We start from the raw sequence: 13,080 nt of genomic DNA on the forward strand, positions 1-13,080 counted from the left end.
ACCTTGATACAATATTTCCCAATCGATGGATAGGGAGGCGAGGATCGATTCAATGGCCAGCGCAATCACCTGATCTTTCATCATTAGATTTATTTTTATGGGGATATGTAAAGAACAATGTGTATAAAACTAAACCTTCAGATTTGAATGACTTAAAAGTACGAATAACGTTTGCGATTAGGTCGGTGATATGTTAAATGTAAGAAAACAGTTTTATTTGAGATTGGGATGTTACCAAGACGTTCACGGTGAATATTTTGAACATCTACTTCGTTAACATCCATAGTTGTTTTTCGTATTCTACATTTCATGACGTTTTGCATTACATTTTAGTTTTTGAGTGTATTTTATGGAATTTATGTAGCCACATGATTTTAATTTATTTTATCTTAATTCTTGCAATAAACTTGAAAGCGATAACATTTTTTAATAGAGAATGGAGAGGATATATCAGAAACCTATACTTCCCTTTAAAAAAATTGGGGGTTGTATCTGTCATTTGAAGAGGGTTGAAGGTAGGGGTGGCATTTATACGTTGAAGAATGTCAAATTATAATTTACATTTGACGTGTTTCGGGATTTTCTTTTAATATGTACAGTAACCGAAATAATGAATTTATTCCATTTGGCTTTTACACACTGTATGTGGTGAAAGTTCATCTATAAAAGTCTTAGTAAGTTTATTTTTATGACGGATTATAGTGTTTTGGTAAAACATGGGTGCAGTCACTGATCAACGAATTCAATGAATAAAAGCGGATGGGACAACTGTTCATTGGAGGATGTTGTGACACGAATAGCGTTTTTGCCAAATTATGTCGCATACATACTTGACCTGAATCAACTCGTGCAAATACTAGGTTGAATCAGAAATCCATGGCTTCTCATTCGTTTGTGGTTATGAGAAAGTCACTACAGATGCAATTCACTTGAATATTTCTTTCGCGTAATAATTAACCATAAATTACCGTATTCCAGTTATTACAAAAAAGTTATTGAAGTCATATGTGGAATATGAATGTTTTCAATTTTTGTCATCAAATGGAAACCATTGAATCATGATTACTTATCATTATGTGATTACTTATTATGATTCCCGTGTTAGGAATCACAAGTTGAAAGGCAAGACCTCGTTAATTCTTAGCTCGCACAAGTTTTGACTTCTGAGGGTTGTCGTTCGTAGGAGTGCGACAGCAGGTTAACGAAAAAACATATTTTAAACAGAACAGAAAAATAGATAAAAAAAGTTGATTCATATAATTTTTTTGTGCAATTGATGATTTGTTTATTTTGTATGAATTCATGATCACTTTAATGAAATGAAAACACTTTTGTCTAATTTCCACTTGTTATTTTATTTTTACGACCGATTTCGGGTTGCATCCCATTATCAAGGGATAGGGAGTTTGTAGGCAAGCTGGATGGGGAGGTAATTGAATAAACAGGGGTGCCAACTATAACAATTCAACACTGGATATCAAAGAAATTACCGGAGTTGTCAAACTTATAAATTCAAGAGTGAAGACCTACATAAATCGAGTTGCATATTTATAGTTTAATATTTCGGGTTTTTGATTGATTTATTAATTTCCATGGATTACAACAAATTAATTTTTTCCCTTCATTGAAATTGTGTAGGATTTTGAGAATATCTTTACTGATCTTGTGTTTTGATTCTTGCGGATGTTCATACATTGTAGATTTTTTGTCCAAACAGACGTGTTAACGAATCCTTACTTCAAAATTCCTACCTGTTTGGCCTGAATATACTGCAGAAAATTTCTCACTTTCAATTTTATATACACCTTTCCATTTTAACGTATTCCAAAAACACTTTATTGTGAGATTTTCACTAAATTGTTTTACAAAAACGCAACACGTGTTTCGCCATACAATGGCTTCATCTGGCGTGTCTTTCAACTGAAAGACACGCTTTCAGTTGAAAGACACGCCAGATGAAGCCATTGTATGGCGAAACACGTGTTGCGTTTTTGTAAAACAATTTAGTGAAAATCTCACAATAAAGTGTTTTTGGAATACGTTAGTTATGGATTTTCATCAAGTATCGGCCGATTCCATCATATACCTTTCCATTTTATCTCATTTGGGTTTTGCATTGATTGATAATTCAGGTAGAATTATGTTCAAGAATCAAAACATAAGACAAGTAAAAATAATCCCAAAATCCTACACACATGTAATAAAGGGATGAAAATGAATTTGTTGGAAGCCATGAAAATTATTGAATCAATAAAAAAACCGAAATATATAACCCTAAACATACAAATGGATTTATGTAGGAATACTCCATTTGGAAAGGAAAATGCTGAAACCTGAACTATATGCCCTCCTAAAAAACTATAAGCCAAAGTTCGAGCGGTATGAAATCGATCAGCACTTTCTAAGAGCGAATCACATCGTTCAACAATTACTGCCATATCATCAGATTTTGAATCCACTTGAGTTGGTTCAGGCTGGACTGGAAGATTACGTGGCAACTAGAACTCAATTTGAATGATGTCATGTTATATTGCGACAACTTTTTTGAACAGTTTTCTTCCGAGCAATGAAAATCTTGTTGGGGACAAGCAAATACATCGTGGATGATCTGATTATTGATTAAGATGATGAAGATATCGACACTGCATAGGAACAGTAATATGAGGATGATGAAGATGATGAAGATGGTAATCTATCCGGAATCTGAAATACTCCCTGACGAAAACCATTCATCAACAGTAGGCAAAAAATCAAATTATGATCTTTGGGCAACCAATATTTGAAAATCTTATTAGAAATCCCATAAAAGAAAATGTATTTCTACATTACCGGTACAACTTTAGTTTCAACGCATAATGTACAGCGTGTCAACGTTTCTCTCACTTTCATGTTCATCTCATAAAAACATTAGGTTTGTTCTGTTTCTACGAAATTCAGATTTTAGGACGTCAGGTTGATATAGAGCGTTCTGGTTTATTGAGGATAAGTTCGGATTGATGAATCCTCTTTTCTGGTTCCTGGTTTTCTAAACTGTCTTGAACCGTTCCGAATTGTTCTTGCTCTCGAGGCTGACCTGTTGAGAACTGTTCCCGTTGCTCATGCGCATTCATGTGGAAATTTGTTTGGGATATTTTCTAGGGTGTTTTTTTATTTGATTCAAATAATTGATGATTGAGGTTAGATAACATTTGAACTGACTACAAGGATAAGCTACATAACAAAATGGACATGATCAACAGTATTTTCTCGTCTTCATCTCTTCATATATACGATAGGTAGCCCAGTGGTCTCCTCAAAATGCGTTCTGGTTTAACCAAGTCGAGACTATTTCGTACTGTTTGGGTTTATTTGCTTGTACGTATCATGTTTTGCGCAGTTTCCAAACAGTTTCGTATGTTGGAACCAGAACAAACCTATTATTTGATACGTTATCATGGTTTTACATCGGCTACTGACCAATTTCATTACATATATAAAAAACAAGTTCACAAGGTCTACTGATTGTGGATTGTAATTTTGAAACAGTCGGAATCATCAACCGTAATAAAGAGAGTACAAAAACTGCATACATAGAAAAGGACAAACATAGAAAAATACCTCTGGTTGTTGTCGAAACCTTCTTTATAATAGGGGAGCCCAAGCGGGGATTTCGGGATTTACTGAAGCGCGGCAGATTAATATACAGGGGAATACTTTGTACCCGGTTAAGTACCTCCACCAAATATGAGCCCTATATATAAGGCCGCCTGTCAGGGATAAAGGATCAGATTGAGTTAGGGTGAGTTAATTACCTGCTGAAAAGTCGATATTCCAGTAATTTGACAATTTGAGAGTGACGTAAAAAAGGGGAGAGCAGCAAATTTGTAAAAAAAGAACGTAATTTCGACATTCTCGAGCGTGGCTGATTTTTTTTTATTTTGAAGGCAACAATTCAAGGATAACGAAAATTATACAATACGACGATTTCCGCAAGCCGAAATAACGAAAATTCGTCGATAAAGTTTAATGCGTGCAGCTGTGTGATACCTATATTTCCCTCTCCGAGTTTCTATTCCTCTATTCTCTACTCACTTTTTCTCTATCTATTACTCTCTCACTCCGTCCCAACTCTAAATTCTGTTGCCATGACGCCATCACAGCTGATCACAGAGACTCGTTCGTGATGAAGATGATGATTAATTAATCAATTGATTGATGGATGCAGCCTTTACTACGTGGTAGGAAATCATAATGAAGAAAAGAGAAATTAAACTTTCTATGTTTTTCACCACTTTTGTTTGTGAGTAATGTTTCGTCCCATAAGGACATTTTCAAACCTATACAATATATAAGTTTGAAAATGTCCTTATAGGACGAAACTGCAGTAACGTTAGTTACAAATAAAAGTGGTAAAAAACATAGAAAGTTTCATTCCTCTTTTTTTTGATCAATTGATTATAAAAAATTAAATTGTTTTGAGCATTTTTTTTATTATTTTTTTATAAATACAAGTATTCTACTTAAAAAACATACACTTATTTATTTGCATGCTATTTCCTGAGCTCTTCAATTAATTCAGTTCAATGATTTGATTTTTTTTTAATATTGTTATTGTCAGATTAAGCTAATCCCTCTGAATAATCGTCAGATTATGAGACAGCACGTCTAAAACATAAAGATGAACCATATATATCTTAATCTTACGCGCTTGAGTATTTCAAAATGGCGAATTTTTTTTGCACATTATAATAATGGCCGTGAGTTTGCGTCAGATCGAAATCATCGGATTATTGAATGAAAGCTTTTTTTTGGTTGCACTTAACACCCCCTTAGAAAATCTGACGCGCTCGATTAATTTTTTTTTCTTTTCACTTTCAACCCTTACGTACAACCACCCACATCATGCAATCAGATCAACTTACCAACATTATTGAAAATACGTAGGACATTGATGCTATCAATATCTGGTGCGCTCGAGTATGTCCGTGCAACAGTATTTTTTACATATTTAAAAATCTATAGCCGCTTTCCCCACCGATGGAAAGGTATATATTATATAACATTTTTTTCGTCTTCATCATCTAAGCTTTGCAACCTAATATGTCTCAATGACGCTCGAGTAAATCCCCATTTTGCATCGTGGGCTCCCCTGCTATTATGAATATACAGATTTGACCCCTATTTTGTTACCAATATCAAAAACCAAATTATCGAAACACGAAATAGATGAAAAATGCCAGTTCAACCATTTGGTGCAACTTTCTCTGTTAATTGTTTTATATCAGATATTTATTTCTGAATTGGGATAATAATTTGTTTCAGATAATTTCGATCGTATTGAACTGAGATAATTGTATTCAATTATCTACAATAAGTGTAACCAAACCGTTTCAAGGAATAATAAAAATTTATTATTTTATAATTTATTGTTGTTATCAAGCACCCGAGTAGCAATATTAGTTCATTGGCCATGCGGTCAGCACCAATGAAACAAAACCTTATCTTGAAGCAAACTCACGACTGGTATTTTTCCTCGTACCTTTGTTATCGATAATTGTTTTCCGATCGTTATTACCCATTGAAAGGAAACAATTGATGGCGTTTTAGTGGAACCATTAAAAATGTACGGCCTACCTGTTTCCGTAGCATTGTGTACGAGCATTTTCGTTGACTCAGCCATGTCAGAACTGGTATTGATGGCATCTTCCACTTGACTAGGCCTCAGCGTTCTGCTACTGATAACAAATTGATGGAGGTCCTCTAATTCTTTCAAAACGACTTCGCAATCATTGTAGAATTCTTCGACTTTCTGGAAAATTCAAATGATTATTTTGTCTATATTGTTCAGAATTATTGATAAATTTGATTCAATCCAAACTGATAACCAGTATTCGAGCTTTCAATCCTTATAGTATTATTTGCAGTCAGTTTTCGATTGAAAATGAACAAGGAAGGACATTTCGAAATTTGAGTGTATATCTTACATTTCCTTAGATTCAGTAAATCTTCCACAGATTGTCATTGACGAAATTGATTCATCCAGATTTTTTTATCAGTTTTCGAAAATGAATAATGGAAAAAATTCGAAAACTGAAAGAAACGACTGACACTAATAGTAAAAGGATATATCGATACCGCAAAATTAAATGAAGTTCCAGGAAAAATTTTATTTCAAAAGAAAATTGTGTGGTAATTTCGAAAGTGAATTTCAACATGTTTTCGTAAACTACAACTAACGATTTGATCTCCAGAAGATTTTGGATATCAAATCGTAAGTTGAAGTAAATGAAATTACTATGGATTTTCATCAAGTACCGGCAGAGTCAACCGGAAAAAAGAATTTCAACATCTTGTAAAGAAATCATAACTATGCACATTATCGTTTCAGATTTCAGTGAAAAAAATTCAAATAAAATTTAGAGAGTGTCGTTGTGATTGCCCATTTTTTCTCCATTCTAATGTGTGAGATTTTTGAACATCGTTCCTGATTATATCACTTTTTATCAAGAAAATTATCACGTTCTGAACCTATGTTTTCATAGTCTCATTTTCTTCTTTTCCTTGTTGTTTATTACTTGAGAAAAGTCACGTATCAAATCATAGGAATGTATTTCTATGATTTGATGTATTCCCAAAATCTATTTGCTGATTCTGTTCCATTTTTTCATTGTTCTTCTCATATCAGTGGTCATCAACTTCTTCCTTTCTCCATCTTTCTGAACTCCTTCATTTCTGTTATTTGGTACCTCTTTCTTTAATACTTTCTTACAAATCGCCTTTTGCCATGTTTGTTTTTTACCTTTTTTATCCTCTACTATTATAGCGTCTGAGAAATTGAATATTTGCACTTGTTATTTCTCTGTGTCCATTCTGTTATGTTTATTAATTCTTTTTTATCTTATTTCAATGCTTAGCTATTTCGTAACGTCTTTTTTTCATGATTCTGGCTTGACTTTTCTTCCTCTTCCACTTGAATGGCATCATTAATAATTTTCGTTTGTCATTTCTGAACCGCCATTCATTTCAACTAAATGTCATAAATAATAGAAAATAGAAGTGAATGGTCGAAAATTTGTTCTTTCAGTGAATCTTCATCAACCGGTCTTCAGTAGGCGGTCATTATCTCATTTTGCTTCAATTTTATTAATGAAAGTTTTGTCGAATCAATTTCCATTTGTAATAATTCAACTAACGGGATAAAAATTCCATAGTACGTGATGTTTTAGTTTGATTGGATTTATGCTACTGAAAACTTTTATGAAAATTCAATATTCTCCTCAACGATATAATACTGTCCGCGCAAGCAGTAATGTGTAGGGAGTCTCAAAATATTCCGGAGCTCCCTATAACTATTTGTAGTATTTTAGAACATTCGGAAAAATCTGGAATAGGGACATCCCGGAAAATCGCAAATCATTGTAAAGTGATCAAGGGAGTTATAAGATGTGATAGCTCTCTAAATATTGTAGTAACCCTCTATCCTCTATTCACAAAAAGTTATCTCTCCACCTGAAAGGCATGTTTTTGAAAATATTGGGGCAAAATCATTTTGCCAGCATTTCTATTCTGAATTATTCGGGAATAGTCCGAAATATTCGGGAACGTCACAGACCATTGTGAAATAACTAAGAGAGTTATATGGTGTGCTAATCTTCTATATCCTATCCAAGAAGAATGTTTCCATTTCACCCTCCTTTTGAAGATATAAGGGCTGGATCTTTCCTCCTCTAGGAAGTTTAAGAACAGACTAGGATATTTTAGAGTATTCGAAAGCATTATATCACATTCCTTAGAATACTAGAACATCCCAGATCATGTGAAGTGATAAACAAGAAAAATGTTTTTGTGTTTACTTCGAAGGTGTGCTCATGAAAATATATCGGCTGGCAGTTTCGTCCACTGGAATCGTCAGAACTTCTGAGAGTATTCCAGAGTATTACATTTAGGAACATACTAGAATATTTTGGAATGATCGGGAATAGTTTTGGGTGTTTAGAAGCATCTCCAGTCTTGAATGATACGGAATGTTTTGGAACATTATGGACCATTCGGAGTCTTTTTCCATGGATGTGGCTACCCATTGGTAGGGTTTTATAGCTAGATTCATCGACCTCCTATAATTTCAGTTTATTCTTTCATTTCAAACACCACATAGTTCCGAGCAAAGAAAGGTGATGCGATTAACTGATAATAATTACCTTCAGTAAAATTCTCTAAAACGTTTTCATACTTTATTTGTATGAAAACTTTTCTATTGAAAAGAAAGCTATTGTATAGCGAAACACATGTTGCAATTTCGTAAATTGTTCAGTGAAAAGTATTTCCTTCTTGTTTTTTAATATCTTCAATATCTTTTTAATATCGCTAGCACAAAATTGAAACGAGATCGGCGAATTTCGGTTCTCTGCGAATATCTCCGTAACTGACTGGAATTCCACATCCAAACCATTGACTTGAATGATGGGAAGCGTTTGGGTGGCATTGGAATGGTAAAGACTTTCGAAACAGCAGTTTCGTATTCCTCACGTCTTTCATTGGTCGAACCATAATGATGGTCATTGTGGAACGAAATGGTTATAAATAGATGAAGTGTGATACATGGCAGAATGCAGAAAAAAATGGACAAAAAAGTTATCAGAAAGAAATACAAATCGGTATTAAAAAACAATTGTTGAAAATGGCCATTATTGAACGAAACGTATCCACATAAACTTCATGACACCAAATTAAAGTGTGTATGAAATACTAAAAAAAAACTTCCTATGCACTTTTTTCTATTTCGAAAAATAAGAGCTCTGAATCAAGAAAACTACAATTTCGATTGTTTGTTTCGGTACACTGTTAATTAATCTTCGAAATACACAACTTTTTTTTGTAATTCAACTTCGAAGGTTTTCGAAATTCTAATAATGGCCTGCTCAAAAAATCAGCCTGTATGTACATCTTCGTTTGGCTTGATTGCAATTGAATCTCAATTGCAGCTATTGAGAACCTACTAAGAAAGTGAGAGGTAGTAACGTAGGAGTGGACAACGAAGAAACAAGAGTCGTACTTGAAAAGGTCATTCCACGAAATTTCAGGAGATCCCACGTAGATTATTGACTCGAGATTGAGTTTATAAATAACCTGGTGATACAAGATACCAAAACCGCAAAATGTATCGAGTTATCAAACGTTCGCTTTTATGGAAAATATCGTACATGTTGAAAATGATCCTTGTTTTGATTTATTTTGAACATGTTTCTACCAGCTCCGTCATGCTGGAACCCGCTTTGAAAAAAATCTACCTTTTTTTAGCCTATTTCACCTACAAACGATACTAATAATAGTAGTGAAGTTCATTTTTTTGCAGTCTCATCGGTTACTGAGGAAACAATATTGGTATTATTCAAACTACGAAATACAAGTAATAATGCGCTGAAAAGTTTCGAAATATGTTCTAAATTGATTTTAGTTTATTGTAGTAAAAGTATTGTAGTAGAAACTAAAATAACAAGACTTCAAATCATAAAATAACAATTGTCCTCAAACTACAAACAGTGGAGTTGATTGTAGCTGAAATTAGATATTTGTAGTTAAAGGAAAAACAGATTTTAAACAGATTTTTTCAAACAGATTAAACACATAAAAAATGAATAAAATAGTATTTTTCAACTAAACTAACGTAACATAACCTATCCTAACCAACATATGTAACCTGAAATCTGAAGTTAAAGCTAACGTCTTTCAGAATGCTTTATTTGGAAAAAAGCATCTACCCTCAACATCCAACCTGACTTTCGAATTCAAAAACGAACTCATGTTAGATGTTCAGGATTAGGAATTATTTCCAACATACTAACATGAGTTCGTTTTTGAATTCGGAAGTCAGGTTGGGTGTTGAGGTTAGATGTTTTTTTCCAAATGAAGCATTCTAGAATACGTTCGTTTTTACTTCAGATTTCAGGTTACATATGTTGCTTGGGATAGGTTATGTAGGGTAGGTTTAGTCGAAAACCACTCGATTTTATTTCATTCTTTTTTTATGTATTTAATGGTAACTACAAATATCTAATTTCAGCTACAATCAACCCCATCGTTTATAGTTTGTGGACAATTATTATTTTATGATTTGAAGTCTTGTTACCGTAGTTGATTTGAAGTCTTGTTACCGTAGTTTTTTTGCTATACTTTGAAAGAATATAAAATATAGTAATATTTTGTTGTTACTACAATAAACTACAATCCATTCAGAATCTATTTCAGAACTTTTTGCCACATTATTACTTCATAGTTAGAATGATATCAATAGTGCTTTCTCAGTAACCGATAAGACTACACAAAAATGAACATTACTGCATTTATTAGTATCGTTTGTAGGTAAAGTAGACTGAAAAAAGGTAGATTTTTTTCAAAGGGGATTCCAGCGTTTGATTCAATGAAATTTCCAGCATTAAAAACGAATACAACCCAACCTGTCTCACATTAGAAACATATTACAACAACATTACATCAGGAAAATATTAACTCACAAATTCATTTAGAAATAAGTTTTTTCTGCATTCCTTGAAAATTATTATTGAAATGGCTGAGCAGTATATCATTATGAAAATTCGCCAGTTTTACAATCACCAAGAGAAATCGAAAGCAACTAAGTGATTTATTTAGATTGTATTTTCAATTTCAATTTTTCCAAATTTTCCAGTTTTGGAGCGGAATAGTAGATTGGGTATGAATTTATTGTGAAGAAGTATATCAATGGATGAATTATATACATTTCTGGTGTTGTTTGACTTCGACTTATGATAATTAATATTGTTTCAATATATCCGTACAAAACTTTGGTGTGCCTATAGACTTCTCATATCATCAAGAATAGTTTCAGAGTACAATTTATAACTAACTCAACAAGAGATTTGTAAAGAATTATAAGGTTTTTTTAGGATATCAAAAAACAACTACAAAATTTATATTTCGCTGAGCTTGTGAAACTTTGAAACTCTTTCAAAATGAAACAATAATTTTCTAAAAATACTGAATTGTTTAGAAACATTGAGAAAATCGAAAGAAAAGAATGCATTCAGAGCGTACTAATTACTTTTTTCCTGTCATTCTATTGATGGAAACTCCTAATATGTAACAGTGTTTTAGACTCCCGAAAATTTATGTTATTTTTCAGATCATTTAACCAAAATGTTCATATGTTGAATCCCAAATTACTAGATTAATGTTTTATGTGTAACGTGAAAACAAAAAGTTCTGTGATAGATAGATATTTTTTTTATCAAAGTTGGAGTAACAAGTCAATATGTATATATCAGATAAATTGAAAAATCCACAATATATAAAAAGTACGCCATGATTAGAATAATAAAAGTCTAAAATACACGCATATCTGGAGACATTTGATAGTCGCTGACACTAACTCATATATTTTTCACTAAAATAATGTAGGTTTTTACGACTGCCGTCAATGTTTTGGTTGGTTTCCTGGTTTTGCCGTGATTTTCTTTGCTTAAAATCTCCAAACGTTTCAACTGCAACTGCGGCAGTCATCTTCAATGCCGTTGCCGAAGTACTCTTCTTGGCGTTATTTTATAATAATAATAATCGGCTTTATTCATCGACAAGGAAAATAACACGCGAAAGCAAAAATAACAATGAAAGGCGAAGTTCAACTTGAGCTGTTTTTCAACTCAACCTAGTTGAAAGGACACCAATATACACTGATATTCAAAAAGTTTTCTCATGAAAGAATATTTGAAAGTTATACAAAAAATTTTAAAAAGGAAACTAAAATAGTAGACAAGAGAAAAAACTGCAATAACATAACACACAAGAGGGTATTAACGGTATCCAATTGAACTGTTTAGCTAATTTCAAGTGCAGTTTCAGTTTTTTCTGGAAATTATATAACGTGTACTGTTATGTTATCTGTTATCGAATAAAATATAAAGAAAGCTACGATGTTCGCAAAAGGCGTCTATAAATGAAAATGTTTTAAAAATGGTTCAATTATTATCATGAATAACGGGTCAATCCATTGATAATATATAAAATATACATTTATCATCAATTGTATCACTCAACATTTAAAGTCACTGGATCATAGTAAGCTGTGAGAGGATTTTCTGCGGATTTCAGTCAATTCGTGAATCAAAAACAAAACATTTTGTCCCTAGTATTGGAGTATTTTGTTCAATTTCCTTTGGCAATACTGGAAATCGAGTAAGCCGTATTGGTCAATAGATTTGCATGCAAATGCTACACTAGTTCACAGGTATTTTACTCTGAAATATCACCTAAATGTCATACCTGTCGATTTTCAATCCACTTGTCATGGTTGTAGATGAAATTACCACCGAGTTCATTGGGAAGCTCAGACAACTCCACAAACTTGTTCAGCCGGGATCTTGGAATGAAGATAACCTGCAAAAAATCATTGAATACATCAGCCCGAGTACTGTAATGAATAATTTCATATCGAGATAATTGGTATAATTGATTGATGCGTTTTTCAATTATTCATTGAAATCGATGTGTGAGGTCCTCATTTTAGATCTCCTGTATGTGATAAAATAATGAATTAGCAAAGAAGCAGACGAAGAACGAGGAGGAATAATGTCAAGATCAATTATGAGGATAATATGTGAATAATGTAAATCAATTGTAAATTAACCGGTTGAATAATTCGCTTATTGTCATTAATACCGTTTTGTAGATTTTGCTTTTAGAGAATTAAAGTAAAAAAAAGAGAAGAATATCATAATGTTGCACCCCCGTAAAGGTGCAATTTGACATTATTCAAAAGATTATTGAAAGTATTAGGCTTTTTTTGGTACCTTGGGAGCTGTCTGACTTGTCCATTTAGTCCAAGTCTTCAGAAGACACTGCAACCTCTTGGGCTCATTGCGTTCATTCTCCCATCTTCTCATGACACCCATTCCATCAGTTCCGTTCCCTGTACTAGTTTGTACAGGTTCCGTGTTGGATGTTCGTCATATTCTTCTGGACGTAATTCCGTACGTCCATATATTGCTTGCCTCTTGTGATTCAGTGCCTCACATTCGCATAAGATGTATAGAGCTTTTTCTATCCCTTCGTTGCATAATCTGCAGCTGA

At 33.0% G+C, this 13,080-nt stretch overlaps 1 protein-coding gene across 1 annotated transcript in view; it reads right to left on the reverse strand.

The window, feature by feature from the left end:
* The window catches only part of LOC111506365 (uncharacterized), a 440,916-nt gene that overhangs the window by 406,841 nt on the left and 20,995 nt on the right, over window positions 1-13,080 (reverse strand). Inside the window, 2 exon segments of the mRNA XM_074182237.1 lie at window positions 5,614-5,788; window positions 12,274-12,387. Coding sequence (XP_074038338.1) covers window positions 5,614-5,788; window positions 12,274-12,387 — 289 coding nt within the window.

This window comes from Leptinotarsa decemlineata, unplaced genomic scaffold (genome assembly GCF_025532065.1).
Source record: "Leptinotarsa decemlineata unplaced genomic scaffold, Ldec_3_MD MMD2_tig00026328_RagTag_RagTag, whole genome shotgun sequence".
NCBI lineage: Eukaryota > Metazoa > Arthropoda > Insecta > Coleoptera > Chrysomelidae > Leptinotarsa > Leptinotarsa decemlineata.